The sequence below is a fragment of the Rhagoletis zephyria genome, unplaced genomic scaffold, assembly GCF_001687245.7.
Source record: "Rhagoletis zephyria isolate East Lansing unplaced genomic scaffold, Rhagoletis_zephyria_1.1 Rzeph_scaffold_07665, whole genome shotgun sequence".
Classification (NCBI taxonomy): Eukaryota; Metazoa; Arthropoda; class Insecta; order Diptera; family Tephritidae; genus Rhagoletis; species Rhagoletis zephyria.
The window spans coordinates 1-17597 of record NW_016164747.1 but is presented as its reverse complement, the minus strand read 5'-3'; the positions used below and the strand labels follow the sequence as shown (position 1 = coordinate 17597).

General features: G+C 32.9%; 1 protein-coding gene across 1 annotated transcript in view; it reads right to left on the bottom strand.

The window, feature by feature from the left end:
• LOC108374378 (solute carrier family 41 member 1) overlaps positions 1-14209 on the bottom strand; it is a gene marked incomplete at its 5' end in the record, with an annotated part of 18995 nt that extends 4786 nt beyond the window's left edge. The window contains 6 exons of the mRNA XM_017630362.1: positions 417-565; positions 2067-2272; positions 6565-6712; positions 7533-7536; positions 8130-8315; positions 13799-14209. Of these exons, the coding sequence (XP_017485851.1) occupies positions 417-565; positions 2067-2272; positions 6565-6712; positions 7533-7536; positions 8130-8315; positions 13799-14209 (1104 nt within the window). The remainder of the gene's footprint in view (positions 1-416; positions 566-2066; positions 2273-6564; positions 6713-7532; positions 7537-8129; positions 8316-13798) is intronic.
• Positions 14210-17597: the final 3388 nt, after the last annotated feature.

Here is a 17597-nt window from a genome sequence, read left to right as displayed (position 1 = left end):
CTGATCATTTATGTATACATTTGTCTATATCTATCTCGATTCGTTTTGCCTGTTACAAACAACCGTTATGTGAACAAAGTTATAATACCCTTGTGCACAAGTGCGCTCGGGTATAAAAATTATGTGTCGCGCTGACGGCAATCGTTCTCTAGAACCAGCTGGAAGCCCACAAATAACAGCAATCACCACTGCACGTTCAGTCACTGCCATACATACGAATTTGTTCTCAAATATTGAAGTTGAGTCACGTTTCTTACAATCGGCTTATTAACCATGAAGAATCAAACCATAACTTGGTTGAAAAAACCATTGTGCTTTTGGCCTTGGCCTATTAGGCACCCCTTTTGTTGTACTATAAACTTTTGTATTTCGTTTGGGGGACCGATACATAAATGTTAATATTTACATATACTAACCTGTATTAAGCTCGCCAAGAGGAATGCCGCTACGAAAGCAAAGGTAACCGTCGTTGTTGACATGTGTATGTAATCGGCAACAAACACGAACACAACATTACCGGGAATCGACATGCCAAGGAGAATACGCGCCGTTTTAGCATAGGGAACTAAAAGATAAATAGAGAGAGAGAAAACATCGCATTAGATATATTGGTTTCTAAACAAATAAATGAATATATAATTGTAATTATAATCGTTATCATTATAGATAAAAAAAATTTAAAAGAAAAAAAAAATTTTTAAAGCAAACTTTTTGAATATGAACCATATCGGACCATAAATACTGAGTTACCAAATATATCGTGAAGTTTTAAGTCTCTAACACATATGTATACTTACATACATACATACATACATACAGAGTACGTTAAATAAAAGCTTTTAATAAAAATAATCATCATAATTACAACCGCAATCACAATCATACTTATAATCATAATCATCATCAACATCATAATCAAAGCTGGTTACGCTGAGAGAATTGTTCAGGCAAAACACGAAAGAGAAATTGTAAAACAAATATTTTTGAAATAATTTTAATGATTTTTCGTCTCTCCTGAACAATTTAAAAATAAGGACTTGGCAAATTTTAAAAACCAAAAAAAAAAATATTAGAGATATTCCCTTAAATACGTAAAGGCCTGATAAACCTCGCAAGTTTACCAGCCTCGTAAAAGAACTGTCGAAATTTGCATGGAGCTCAGTTTACGCGCACCTCTTAAAATTACGAGGCAAATTTGATACGTAAAAGACCTCGTAAACTTCAGTGTTGCCGATGGGCCGAAAATTTTATAATAAAATATATGATCGAATAATAAAATGAATGAATTTCATCCACTTACTGTATAGCCTTGGGGTTCCTGCTAATTTTAGGTATTTTTAATTATATCTTAAATTTCATTCGAGCTGAGGGAATACCCTTATTGTTGGTGCAAAGCCTGAGTCAAAACGCTTCCATACAAAATTGAAAACCTAAATTTCTCTATGTAGATATTGCTTTGACACGCTACATGTTTTTTCTCTGCCCTGAAGGTGATGAAGCTTCAGACCATTTTCTCCGTTACTGCCCGGCTTAATCCATTTGAAAGCTCAAATGGTCAAACTCTTTGTTATAAAGAATTCGCCTACCAAGGCAGCGCTGGAATTTATAAGGGAAGCCAAATGTATCTGGGGCACACTGAGTTAAGGACTATCTCTCTAAGGTAAAGTATAGTTAAATCGTTAGTTAAACAGAAAATCACACAGAATTTTCTGTAGTAAAGTTAAGCTATGATTTAACCACACTTTAAAAAAGATAACGGCGTCTTTTGTTATGTATACCCAAGCTCTAACTAACTATCGTAAGCCATAATCATAACTGTAATCATAATATAATAATAATTTTAATTATAATTCTAAAATCAAAATTTTAACCTTATAATCATAATCAAAGTCTTACATAAAGATTATTAAAAAGCATCTTTGTCATTATTTGAAACTTATTAAACACGAACTCCAAAGTTTTTTTTTTTTATCGTTCGATGCTCTTGAGGCTTTTGAAACTTTTTCCCAGTTCCTTTATATGTACTTTACATTCTCATTATTTTATTTTCCATTTAGAAAACTCACCTCCTTTGAAAAGCGCCTTCCATGGCCACTCGAAGATTTTCGTATGCGGCGGAATGATGCCAATAATGGAACTCTGATGCAGCATGGTTGAGATTTTACTCGCTTGCACCGATACCAAATTACCACCAATACCATTGATAATCGGTTGAAAGACAACAAAGCCATCGAATATTTCCACAGCAGCATCAAGCACGAGACCGCCGAGGCTAAAAATATAACAAAATGTGAAATTATTAAATTAAAAAGAGTGTCATAATGATTGGCAGATGTTGCGTATACGTCACGTTAGTATAGCAATTAGTTGCAAATTCACGCGCTCAAGTGTTTCATTTGCATAAAATTGTTAAAAAAAAATCTGTTTTGTGAATCTGATTTTTTTACTCCAAATAAGTATGAAGCTGGACATCTGCGCAATTGCTTTTAAGTACGCTTATAAATACTCGCAGATGAGTATGGCTGTATGACGTCAATTTAATCAAATAAAACACCTGTTTGAGGTAAATATTTCGAGTGACGAAAGCTGAACTAGAAACACAAAATTTATGATATCAATTTCGTGACGAAAATTATACGCATTTTTTTTAACTGCCCTGGAAACTGACGCAAAATAGTTTTATTTATTCGGAGCGACTTTTTTTTTAAATTTGAATCGAAATATCTCCACAATAAGAGTTTTCCCAGGCATAAGCTATATACAAAATTAAAGCTAGGGTTTTGGGCTAGACTTGAGGATACCTAGAATAAAATTGACTGACCAGTTTTTGAGAAAATGCTCGAAATCTATATTTTCAGCAGCCCGATTTTTAGTTTTCAGGCGATAACATTTTCTGGACACACTCTGCAAGACCTTTCCAACGATATCTCAAACATGTCGATTGGACGTCTGGATAAAAACTTCCAAATGTCGTGTATATATATAAGCGAGTGGCTGCTTTCGTGACTCGCGCGCACTGCTGCTGTGCGCTTTGATTTAACTAAGCTCGTAAGTTTTGTTAACTTATTTCTTTTTTGCTTTGTTTTTTTTTTTCGTCAACACAAACTTTTTCGTGCTCCGAAATGATTTTAAGTGGTTTCGAGCAAAGTTCTATTTTAAATTTATGGCTACATTAATGACATAGCAGCTTAGTTTGAAAACAACTCGAGTCATGTTTATATTTTTATATTCACTTGCGGTTTTTATACCCAGCGCACTTGTGCACAAGGGTATTATAGCTTTGTTCACATAACGGTTGTTTGTAACAGGCAAAACGAACCGGGATAGATATAGACAAATGTATACATACATAAATGATCAGAATGAAAATAGGAATCGATTAAGCTGTGACTGTCTGTCCGTCCGTCTGTGCATACGATAACTCGAGTAAAAATTGAGATATCTTAACGAAACTTGGTACGTGCACTTCTTTCGGGCGTAGGACGGACGATATTGAAAATGGGCAAAATCGGACAATAACCACGCCTACCTCCCATATAACGGTAGTTTTCAGAAATACGAAAACTGCGATATTTTAGTACCTACTTAAGCTCGGTAACCGTTCTACCAATTTGTACCAAACTCGGTATGATTATTGTGCATGCCACGCTGAAAATTATTGAAATCGGCCAAAAATTACGGCCACTTTTCATATAACGGTAAATTTCAGAAATGCTTGAAACTTCTATAATTCAAAATTTAAGGACGCTAATTTACGCAAAATTGATACCAACCTTGAAAAGAAGTAACATTATTTGGAATTTAGGAAAATGGGCATGATACTGCCCACAAATGACTATTATAGGTTTATCTCATTATATCTAACTGAACATTCTATCGAAGATGTTTAAAATATGTAGGAGTAAAACCACCCCTGCTTACCATGTAGCGGGTGTTTTCGGAAAGGTGAAACACATGTCACCTCACATGGCAGCCCTGCCTGAAATATGCACCCCTGAGTATGAGGCAACGCAAGAGACGAGCGAGAAAATAGAGAGTCGTTCGTGTGAGTCCGTCGTGTCAACATCTTCTGCGAGCCGTGATTGTCATTAAATGCATTCCGATTAATTATACATTCAATTCTAATAAATATACATATATATTATTATTCTAAATTACTAGACTAAACAGACAATTCGTATTTTAGTTAAAATGAGAAGAGATCGGTAATCCGGACGGTCAACTGGCACACATATATGTATCTAATAATTGCGCCAGGTATTTAATGTTCGGCTCCGCGCGAACTTAGACTTTCTTACTTGTTTAATTTAAGATTGAAAGTCATTATGTTGACTGCACACGAGGCAACTATTGAGACAAGCAGAGCATATTGCTTTGACCGTTGCCTCGTGTGCAACATTATTGCTCATTGAAATTCGTATTGCCGCAACCGTCTCCTGAAAATCAAAATTTTTTGATGCAAGTATTGCTTTTATTGACATAAGGCGTTATACATGCAAAATAAAATAGATTTCAAGAGCTTTATAAAGAGACTTTTTCATAGAAATTTTCGATTTATGAAGCAGTTAAGGCCTTCTTTATTTTCTGTGAATTTGGCTGTTAGTTATTTCAAAATAAGGGAGCTTAAAGGGTGTTTTGCCGCAATAGATACCTCTAAATTGAGCAGGAGAGAAAAGTTGATGCAACATGTTGCTTCAACTGTGGCCCCGTTTGTAGTCAACATTAAAAAATTTGGACGCAAGTACAAAAAAAAATAATGCCAAAAATAATAATGTATGACCACATACTTATACCTACATATTCGTTTTGGATAATTCACCTCAAATTTACGACACGTTTTATTAATTAAAAAATACTAGAATAAATATCTAAATTGTGCTTTTTGGTTAAATATTCTTGCTAAAAATCTCTAAATATATGTATATCTAGCTGGAATTGTAAATCATGGCTGATATTTTCTAGAGCAACTGACCGCGATACGACAGAGATGCTAATTTACTTTTCACATTTTGTAAACGTTGCTTCGCTGATTTGGATCAGTTACTGGTTTTTATTCTTTGAACTTTTTGTCATAGAGTTGCTCGGAAGTCTTCTCTTATAATTTTCATACAACTTTAGCAAAAATCTTGAGTTAAGGATTTGGGTGAAAGCTGTGGAGCTTTTAAATGCTTTACCAGGGGCTGGATTCTGTAACTGTGTGAAAATGTGGTGTACACCGAGTGCAAAAGTCACAACCAAAAACTCACCGAATAAATTTCAGTGAGTTTTCCGCAAGAGAAGTGTGCACAATTTTGACAGCTAAAACTCATTCTCACGCTTCCTGAATCTTAAAAAGAAGAGTGTAAACAATTTTCAGTGTACACGTGAAAAATCCAGCCCCAGCAGTGGCATTCTGAAAATTGCTATCGATAATTTTGATAGCAAAAAATCTCTAAAAGAATAAGGATTTCGACAGAACTTGCATGGACATAACTTTTACGTGAAATAAGTATTGTTATCGATCGATTTTTGGTCCATGGAAATAAATTCAGACGTTGCTTGGAAAATATGCGAGAAATAAGTTTCATGATAATTTTGGATTAAATGAGCCGCTCACTGACCAAATTGATTAACTCCACTTTTTAAAAATCTTAAATTTAAGTGTGTTTTCTTTTTAGAAACGCACCTAAAAACATTACGATTTCGCTGGTTTCAGTGAAAAGATCCTTCGATTCGGCATTCGTGGATGAACAGCGAAAGTAAGGGCGCCCACGAAAACAATGGAAGCACCAAATGTAGAAGTGATGGAGCGAAAATATAAGATCCAATATCAAAAAGTTGTTACGAATGGTTACGAGTACTTGCAAGTTTTAACTAGAAATGCACTCAATAACACAACAAATTTTCAAAAGAGAGCGAATTCGAGAGCGCAACAATCTGATAGAGCTGCAAATTCTTGCAAGTAAAAATTTTACTAGCAGAAATTTGCAAGAGTCAAAAAGAAAAATTTAAATCCAACGTATATATTTTTTTAATTTTATGACAATGAGAAATATTTCCAATAAAAAAGAAAATTGCGCGCCAAAAAATTAACTGCCAGAAAGTGTCAAAATGGCAAGTTTTTACTAGTTTTGTGTTAAATAACTTTTTCTAATAATTTTCTCTTCCGCTCAATTTTACTCCCTATTTTACTTTTACGCTCTCGCTGCAAGTACTTACTCGAAAAGTTATTGAATGGACTGGTTATCTTTTAGAAAAATCTCATGTTTTTACTAGTCTTTATTAGTATTTAGAGTTAATTTAAATTTGTATCTTATCTTATGCGCAAAATTAGTGCATACATGTGACTTCATATTGACATTAATAATTGTAGCTTGTCAATTACAAACAAAATTAAGACAAACGTTCATAAACAAAAGCTATTGACCGACTAGCATAGAACTTCAGAAATCTGGTAAAAAATTGCGATCAAAATTATAGCTGGGAGCAAAAGCTAAATTTAATTTTCTAAGATCTCGTAGCTTGTGTAAGTTTTAATATTTCGGCTCCTACGGTATACAAATTACGTATACTATTTTTACTTACCCACTAATACATAGCGCCGAGAGTACCGGCACCCAGCCACTCTTCAGTACCGACCGCGTATATTTATTTTTGAGCACAATAGCTACCCACATAGGTAAAAGCACTAAATAACAAGCGACTATAACAAATGTGATCCATAAGTGAGTTTCTGTAAAAGAAAAAAATAAAACATATTAGTGGTAAATAAAACAAATATTAACTATTTTGTGTGGGTCCCCAAAACCCCCCAAAAAAAAGAACTGAAATGGGGGACCCATAAAAATCGTTAGCGATAAAAAAAAGTGGTAAAATCAACAACTGGGTATTATCCTTCTGAAGAGACGTAGAGTTTTCCGATCAGAGCATATTGATATTTAAGAATTCCATGAAAGTTGCATTTTCCCATATAAAACTTTGTGCGCTCTGAGCGACCTTGTAAATATTTTTTTGATTTCGAAATAAAAAAACAGGGGTAAATTTTTTCGATATAGAAATAATCCTAGGATGGCAGAGCAATAAAATTTGGAATTTACTTGTTTCACATGCGCTTTTGGACGAACCTATTGTGTACTTACAAGTGAACAATGGGCTTCTTCTGCCTGGAAAATATTCTGTGCAAATATCCGGCCAAAATGTTAGAGAGAGTGTTCAAAATTATGTTAAAAGTGGCTAAAGTTTTTAAAATAAACATAAAATTTGGGCAATTACGCATTCAATTTATTCAAATTCGATGTTTACATGACGTTTTAATATTTTAAAGCGATTAACTTTTTTTCACTTGTATGAAAATTACGTAAAACTCGTACAAAAAAGTACGAGCATTTTTTCAATATTTGTTGGAGATATTTCTTGAATTTTTGCTGAGCTCATCCTATTTATCTTACCTAACGTTTGACGTTAGTTGTTTTGTAAAATTAAAGAGGCAAATTATAACACCGTGCGACGAAAACAAAAAATTTCGAAACACACGTAGCAATCTATATACTCACGAAACTGTGCACCAAATACAAATAGTAACACTGCGTTCTTAGTTTTTCTCTCTGACGTTAGGATTTTTTTTTAAAGAACAATGCAGATTAAAAATATGGGTAGCAAATGATTCAAGAAAATTCTATAGAATTTAAAAGTATTTAAATTTTTAGGTTCACAAGAACCAATATGTATCGAAATTAATTAAATTAATTTTATTTTTAACCTTGAAAAGTTAGAAGGATGAAATTCAATGATGTGGTCGAGTGTATATTAGGATGAAATTTTAAAAGGACATTTTCAATACTTACTCGTCGTTATACACCAAAAGAATAATTTTTCTCTAGTTCTACAGTATTTTCTCTTTAATTTGATACCAATACGGTTTTTCTACATTGCACTGAATTTTTTAAATAATTTTTTGAAGATATCGTATTTTTAAATTTCAATTACGTCAAAGAGAAAATTAAACACGCAGTTTTACGATATTTGGCCCACTGTTTCGCGAATATATTGATTTCTTGACTGTCGCCCATTGTAATCGGCAATCTCTTGTAACGATAATATGACAGTTTTCCGAAAGTTTCTTTTATATTTTTGAATTAAGGAGATAGTACCCANACTTGCACCAATGCAATATTGCCGACAATCATTTTGATGACTTCCTTACGCGTGGTCATATTGCCCAAATTGACCTGTGTCGATAGACGTGATGCGAGGCACATATCGAGATTGCCCTTGAGGCCAAGCAATGCCGGCACGAGAATGAATAGTTCGGTGATCTCTTTGAAGACACGCCATTTCTATGCAAAGAATGTGAGTGGAATAAAGAATTAAAATTATATATGCATATGTAGGAGATGCATATGAAATACAAAAATTGTACAACAAAATCAAACAACTTATGTATGTATGTATGTTTGTATATGTTGTAAGCAAATTAATCAAAATGTAAAACACGTAATTGTCAAATTTAAACGCCACTTTAGTTGCATATCATTAGCCAATAAATATGTATGGTGCGAACAATCATTATAATTGAGGTATATATACTATATTCTATTTTGACATGTGTAATTGAATTACATATTTATTTACATTGCAATTTCATTAGTTACTTAAAAAACAAGTAAATAAAAATAAAGTTGTGAATAAGTAATTCTTTAAGAATAACCTTGTTTGTCATGTTAATAGCAGTAATTTTATCTAATCATAGCAGATACTACAAAATACTTTTGTTTATTTATAATTTTTTAATCTCGAAAATGGAAAACACACTCAATTTCTTGTGATCAGTTGTCTTTTTAGCCACTTCAGTTAAAGACGCCATTTGATATCATGACATCAGGCTGACAAGTGCTTTTTGACATTGCCTAGCACTACTTAAAATGGCTGACCATAAGAAACACTCACGTGGGCTCATGAGCTTATCGATGATCTAAGACGAAAACATTTCTCTAGTGACAACTAGTTTTTGTTTAAGTATCGATTATGCGCATACACAAATACATATGTACATATGGGTATATCCTAGGTAACGGACGTGACATTCGCACGCGTTTAACCAAGCTTAAAATAGGAAAGAAGCGGAAAGATCGTATGGGTATTACAATTATTGCAAAGCATTATAAATTATAAGACTAGGGTGTTCGATTATTCGACTTTTCCCAAAACGTGGTTTCGAATTGTTGGAAAAGGCAATTTGAAAGAAACCGGTTCACCATTTTTAATTACAAAAAAAAAAACTGGTTAGACCGGTAATTTGTTTTTAATTTTTCGTGCTTTGATAGTACTTACAGTTGGTTAGAAATGAACGCCAAAAATTAAATAAAACTAAGTCAGAAGTCATGATAATGATCTTAAAATTTGTTTTTCAGTTTAAATATGATTGACATATATTTTTTTTATGACAAGCTTTTACTTGAAGTGGTTAATAAAAAGAAAAATCGACCACGCCCTTCGATGGCTAAACTGTTTTTAGTTATTTCTTTCTATTTAAGCTTTATAGGTTCTAAATATGAAACAAATGGGACCGTAAGTACATGTTTTCCAAACATCTAAACTCCTGCGCCACCTATCACCCACATTTTTTATGAAGTTATTCCTTTTCATGTACATAGGTAATAAATAATGAACCATATTGGACCATAAAATTGGGGTTTTTTTCAAATATCTCGACACATGCGTCACCTAGCGGGTATAATTCATCTTTCATATTGCATTGTCATCGGGCTGTGAGCCATGTTGGAAGTTTCAAGTTCAAGTGGTTAAAAATTGTTTGCAAGATTTGATTACACACAAGTCAAACTAAATAAAAACTTTTAAAATATATTAGCCCATAGATATAGTCAAAACAAAGTCGACCCTAAAAATAAAATCATCTTTTTGACATAACTTTCAATGGGATATTTGTCAATAAAGCCGTTTTATTCGACTCCGGCTATGCGATAAAAAAATTTTGATTTACTCGATATTCGAAAAATACGATTTCAAAAAATCGCCCGAAAACTTTGGAAAAAAAAACGGTGAAAACATAATTTTAACATTAAGAAACATAGGATATACTTATCTATCAGACATGTCTATATTCACTACAAAAAATTTAATATTTTTTAAGGAAAATAGTTGAGACATCGTTAATATTCTGCTATGCAATCGACCTATCGATTGGGAGATATTTATTTCTTGCTTCCATTTGTCTTTATCTGTATATATTTATATGGACTTACATATATGGCTCTATATAGCGGAATCCGCTTGATCAAATATCTCGCAGTATGAAAAATATGATTGAAGAAGTGAAGAGATATCGCAAAGAACGCTATGTATTAGCAATTGTTTTTGCCATTGTTGGCAATCAAAAATTGCTAGCCATAAAAAATCTGATTGCATGGGTCTTTTGTACGTCAATTAAAAACTTGATTAATTTACTGGTTCAAGGTAACATCAAACAGGGCTATTGACATACATATAAAGTTCTTCACCAGTTCACCAGAGAAAAGGAATCAGAGCGCTTCGTAATTTTATGTTGTACTGGGCGTATGAGTAACATTTTATTGGCAAATATGTTGAACCTCCGATCCGACGGTAATCAGAGGATGCTTGATCAATGGCAGACCGTTATACAATTAAATATATGTACATACATGTATGCATACACATGTAAATGTAATACATATATATTTTTAGTATCTAAATAAAGGTTATGCAATACTAAACAATCAGATTGTGGTGTTACGAGCATTAAAACGAGGCGGTGTACCTCAAAATAGACGCCTTACTCTGTACATATATGTATATGTATATATTATTTACTATAACTAAATTTTTAACATTGACACTGCGCTTAGAATTTATTAAAGGCAAAATATAAAAGAAGAGTATCTAAAATAATTTAAGCAGAAAGGCTATTGTGAAAGACTCAGAAAAAAAAAAAAATTGTGAAATTTGGCACCCTTTTAATACAGCTAAGTAAAGCTAATGGATGTGAAGAGATGTGCGACAATAGATATAAATGAAATATGTATGCGATACAAAGCGGACTTCTTTGAATTGTTTACTAATACAAGTGACAATTTAAATGTTTGCTCAAAATTAAAAAACAAGTATTGTTAAGTAAAATTCGTGGGAATTCGATAAATAAATCATTTAAGTAATATACACTTGTATACTTAATTAATTTTCTCCTCTTTATCATCAAATGCGACAAAATTTTCGTGGAACTTTCCGCTAAAATGCTAACTTTCGTAAAAGCGTGTATGTAGTATTTATATAGCTTATTTAACAAGCTGCTATGAAAATGTCAATAAGCAAATTTATATTAACATACTTGTGTACGTTTAATATGATGTGTTGTCGCAATCTCAGACAATAGCGCAATCTGTTGTGCCATTAAAGTAGGAGAAAAAAATAAAATTGATATACATACATAACAAATCAGCGTGTCGAGAGTTTGTTTTATTGTAATTTTTTTTTGTTTTTTTTTTTTTGTTGACTTAGGATAAGTATGAATTTTATGCGCTTATGGCTAGTCATTAAATGAAGCTCAAACACGACAAGAGATAACATGCCGACTAACTGTGTTTGCATTATGTATGCACGAATATGTGTAAGAACACAAGTTATTACATACATATATACATACATACATAATATTTACATACATATGTATGTATAATAATGCATCTGCTTTTAGCTTAAACTTCACTCACAGCTGTTTGAAAATGTGCTCTTTGATTCTGTTGCTGGACTTTTTATTTTCATTTTAATTACCGCGATTGCACTTAATTTATAATAATTTCGTTAGTTATAGATATTTCACCTTTAATTATCAATAACAAGTGGTATTTATGTATGTCTTTCTCAGCTTATAGGGGAATAACTTGTGGAGGAAGCCGGAATAGCCTGCGCTTAAACGCCGAACATCTGATGAGCTTACTGAGGAAGGACGCAAGGCCTAAAAGCTCTAAAAGGATGCGGTTAATAAAACCAGAAGAAGATCACGCTGAAGTGCATCTGAAAGTGTGTAAACCTCAAGGTATGCCATACAGGTCACATCTTGCAGAATTGAAGAGTGGCCAATACGAATGGAGCGAAAAAAACAAGTTTGCAGTTCACACGCGGTACAAGTGAAACCTTCATGACACTAAACTACGAAAGAAGTGTAAGGAGTGCTATAATTAATTTTATTTATTTTAAAGCAGACAACCTCTTGATTTTTTTTTATAAAGTGAATTTCGTGTGCTGATTTAGCATTATTTTTTGCGTTAAAAAACCATTACCGAAACCAAGGAAAGGCGTGATAAATACTATGGAGATTCTGCCTCAACAATTTCAATGGTTAAAAAGTGGTTTACTGAGTTCCGTTGTGGTCGTACCAGTCACTGTGAACGTTTAGATCGCCCTAAAGAGGATGTCCCCCCAGAAAGCGCCCATAAAATTCATTGAGTGATATTGGACGATCGGACGAGGAAAGTGTGTAAGGTGGCTGAGTGAGTGGCTACATGATATTTTACATGAATTTTTTGTTTAAGAAATATCTATCCGCGCGATGTGACCATTTAAAAGGTGTGTTTTACGATTTTCAGCCATAATCCGAATGACGAAGCATGGATCCTTGCAGCATAGATAACTTGCATGAATAAAGTTGTATTTTTACTTTCTGACGAAGAATTCTTTACCCCAAATATTCCCAAGTAAAAACGTATGCATGTATAAAACCTAATGTAAATGAATCTACCAGATTAAAGTCATCGAAAAAATCATCGAAAAGATCATCGAAGTTAGACTTTTGGTTTCTTTCAAAAGTGTTTTTTTTTTGTATCCATAATTGCATGCTCATTCATCTATTACTTAATTGTGTATTAAGGAATCTAGTGATTATAATGTTCTTATCGTATTTTTAATTGCATTCTCTTCAAACTCTAAGTTGTATGTAGTATGTTATTATACCAAATAAGTGCGCAATTAATTTGAAAATTTTAACATACCCGAACGTACGTACTATGTATGGGGTACTCGTACATACATACATACATATGTGAACAAGTAAAAATAATAAAAAGTGATAAGTAATAGTCGGATACATAACTTAAAAAAAAAGTACAATTAACTCATTTCGCCACATATCGCGTCACAAATTCATTTTCGCACATGGCACACGCAATTAAAGTGGCATTTAACCATTTCACATGCAACGTATGAAAATTTTAGTTTTTATTTTTGACTTTCTAATAGGGCTGTGCGATTATTCGATTACTCGAGCAAGTTGGTTAATCAATTATTCGGTTAATCAATTACTCGAGTAATCAAGATTTTGATTACTCAAAACGATAATTAATCGAGTTACTTGAAATATGATTACTCAAAAAAAATAATTTTGCTCGTTAAAAGAGTTTGCTTTGGAAAATGCTTATTTTCTTTTTTACATTCTGTATATGAAAAAAATTTTTTGTTTTAATTTTTGAAAACAGAAACGTTGTTTTCAAAGTGTCAAGGAACTTTAGCTACTTTATACATATGTAGAGAGTTGAAATGTTGATTACTCATTTTACTCGAAATGTTGATTAATCATAAAGCAAATTACTCAAATATTTTTGTTTTTGGTTAATCAAAAATCTTGATTACTCGAGTAACTGAACTTTTGAGTAATCATAATTTCCAATTAATCGAATAATTGAGTTATTTACTTTATGATTAATTAAAATTTTGAGTAATCAATTAATCGCACAGCCCTACTTTCTAATAATAACGAAACGCCTACATTTTATTGTAAAATGCAACTCACCTCTACACGCCCGAGTATAATGCCCGCACCGATTGTACCAACGCCAGCCAAAAAGAACGGTATCGACACCTGCAACAGTATTGAGGACCATTTCTCCTGTTTAATGCCCGGTCGATTTAGCGCCAATTTCTCATCACTGCTACCAGGCACACCGGCGATACTGCTCGCGTCTAATGCACCGATGCTGCTGCCACCACCGCCTGCACCACCGCCACCGCCGCCACCGCCACCACTACTTCCACGACCACGACCACCACCCGTGCCAGGATCTGGTTCTGAGGATGCTATGGACGTCGTGATGATTGAGCTTAGTGAACCAGTCGTCGATTGTGGTAGACCGGACAACTTGTCATTGTCGGTGTCTGGAAAAGAGAGTATGGGAAAAAAAATCGACAAAAAGAAAGAGAAAGGGAAGAGAGATGAGAATTAAACATTAAATTAACTAAAAATTAGGTGGGTAAAAAACTAAGTAGGAAAAAAAATAAATAAATTTATATATAAATATCATAAAAGTTTTGTTTATATTTATTTATAGTCTTATATCTAAATTAAACCGCATACAAGCAAATGCTTAGACAAACGAAGCGAAAAAAACTAAGAAATCGTGCAGCAACAAAAAGGGGTTGTATGAGCAGCAGTTCAATTAAATTGGCTTGACTTATTGATATGGCTCAATTAAAACTAACTCAGCTGTGAATTCATCAAACATACTTACAAGCATTTACGTTGTGTAGGTAATTGTGCACAGAAAAAGTTCATATGTTTGTATGTGGGCGTGTGTGTATAAAAATATTTAAATATACCCACCAGACATTTTTTGTTGCCGGAAATAAGAAAACTCAGCAACAAATTTATTACCGGCAATATCGCCATCGTATCGATTTCTTATTACCAGTCGCCCTAAAACGTCCGCCGCAGGCAACTCGCCTGGGCGAGTCGTTTTCTTATTACCTGAATGTGTCGTTTTATTATTGCTACAGGCGATATTTGAATACTAATTTCTTGCAACAATTTTTTTAATACAAACTTATAATTTGTAAACGCTATGGAGCTTCTTATTTTTTCAACCCTGTTTTGGGCATAAATTAGGTGTTTTTGAAGAATCCTGTTGACACGAAGTTCATCAGTTTGGGATTTCTCACTACGGCTATAAATCGGCGAGTCACCAATTTGTTGCCATTGACGATTGTTTGCCTATTTTTAATGTTTTGCATGGTGGGTATTTTCGAAGGAATTCATGTTGCAGTGAAGTTCAAATTATTAGTTCTTCACTTTTATCGATAAAATAAATGAAAAACTTTGCTACAAGTATAACTCTGAGTCACGCCAAACTTTAATTACTACTATTCGTTTTGGTAAAAACTTAACTCAAATGACAAGTGCATACATATAAACATAAGTACACTATAGAGCAAGAGTGAACTTTTATACGTAATTCCTGCACTCCTAAGTGATAAAACAAATCAAATAAATGTTTTTGGTATTTATTTGTTGCTCACTTGTCTAAAAAATTTGTTCTAGAGAAATACGAAATATTTTTAAGTTGAGTATGCTCTTTGTCTGAATATTTATCTAATCAATTATTCCTTTATGATTTTTGATGAGTATTTGGGGCATTACCCTGTTGAAGCATGGAATATTGTAAAATTGTTTTTCGCTGCCGCTGTAGCTGAGCGATTAGTGGTGTGTACTACTTACTTACCATTCGACAAGAACTTACTGACACCTCTAAGAAATCATTTGATTAACCCTTACAAAATGACATTAACTTACAAAAATTTTTTTTTTATTGTTTGTGAATCAATTAACAAAGATACTGGCTAAATAATACACCAACGTTGAGAGAAAATTTGATTATTCTCGAAGACGTACTTGAATAAACTATGTTCTTATTTTAATAATTAAGAATGATAAAAGCCTTAGAACGGTTAAATTATTTATTTTAGAGTATAGCAAAATCATTAGTTAAACTTAACTACAGAACCACTTCTGGCCACCGACTTGATTCAGTAAAACATTTAACTAAAATTCTCTCATCTACTCTTGTTTAAAGCAGAGTTATTTGGGATTCCTAACGGTCTTTTTGATTTACCCTTAATGGATAGGAAAAAAATTGTTTTTGGAAACAACTACTCTTTCGTGATGATTGTTGCTAGATCCGCTGTAATAATGTAATGAAAGTATTTAAACCGAAAGAAAGTTGAAGTAGTTAATATATCGCCAAAAAATATGTGATCAATATAAGGAGACAACCATAACAAGCCTTAAGATATGCCAGAGATACTTATATTTTTGAGGCGAGGAAAAGAAAGAAGTGAGTAAAACTAAATCTTATGCCTTCATATCTCTTGTATCCTCCTTGAGATGGTAATAAAACAAATCAGTTTATAATTTCTTGGCATTTTTTACAAGAGATTAAGGCGCCAAAATCCATGGACGAAGATGACACATCTCCACAACGGATTAATAGTTACACTGCCAAAACAAAGTATTTGCACAGCAAATTTTTCACAATATATACAAAAACTTTTATTCTAATATTTTTCCGCCAATTTTGTATAAAAATATGGTTCATTCCACAACAAAAAACATAAAAATATAATTTCTAAACCTTGTGCAAAACTCGCGAAAACTCAGCAAATTTTCGTCAAAATTTTCAACTTTTTAAGGAGGTTTTTTACAATTTTTTTGAGTATGCAGTTTTGCAGCCCATTAAATTCTAGTAAAAATGCAAGTTCGGATTTAGTCAAAAAACGCGTTGATTTTTTGGATTTTTTTTTGTTGAAGGCAGGGACGTAAACCGGTTTTGAACCGGAATACCGATTTTTTCTATTAATTAACTGAACCATTAACCGAACCGAAATTTTCCACAAATGTTTGATCCGAACCGAAAACCGAACCACTTTCCATAAAGGTTTAAAGGTTCGTTTCAACCAATTTTCAATGGATAAATGTACCAACTTTTTTTCCTTTTTTTAAACATGGTAATACCTACCATGTTTGTTTACCATGTGACAGTATCAAATGTAAAGGCAACTCATCTCATTTGACAGACCCTTGTCCCTTAACCTTGCGCGTTGTTGCACTTGACACTTGACACTTAAACTTCCGTGTTATTGTGTTGTTTTTCGAACCTTTGAACCGAACCGAAACCCCGGTTCAAAGACCAAAAAGACCGCTTTGACGAACCAATCCAAAAGTGCAAAAACGGTTCGAACCGCTCTACCGAACAGACCAAATTTTTCATCCGGTTCACGTCCCTGGTTGAAGGTGTATTGCAGTTTTTCCATATAAAGTATTTTCGAAAAAAAAATTTTGTATGGAAGAGACTGCGTGAAAAAAAATTGCCAAAAATCAACAGTAATTCCTAGCTACTTAAAACTTGCACTTTATTATAATAGAATTGATTGGGCTACAAATCTGCATACTCAAAAAAATCTAAAAAATCTGATTAAAAATTTAGTGAAAAATTAGCTGTGCCAATACTTTGTTCCGGCAGTGTATGTTAATTGTGAGATGAATTTCTGAGCAAACTGGAACTTTTTAATTAATAAAAAAATTAAATAAAAAAATATATTATACGAGTACAGACATCCGACATATAGGACATAGAAATATTAATAAACAGTTCATCAAAAGAAGTGTGAAAAGGAATAAAATGCAATTGAATAGGAAAAGTACAATGCGAGTAAGAAAAGATAGTGACAATACTTAGGTAGATATTAAAAAAAATATACTATGAGGAAAAGTAGTAATCAAAAAAAAAATTGCTTATGTACATATCTAAATAAAAAAAAAA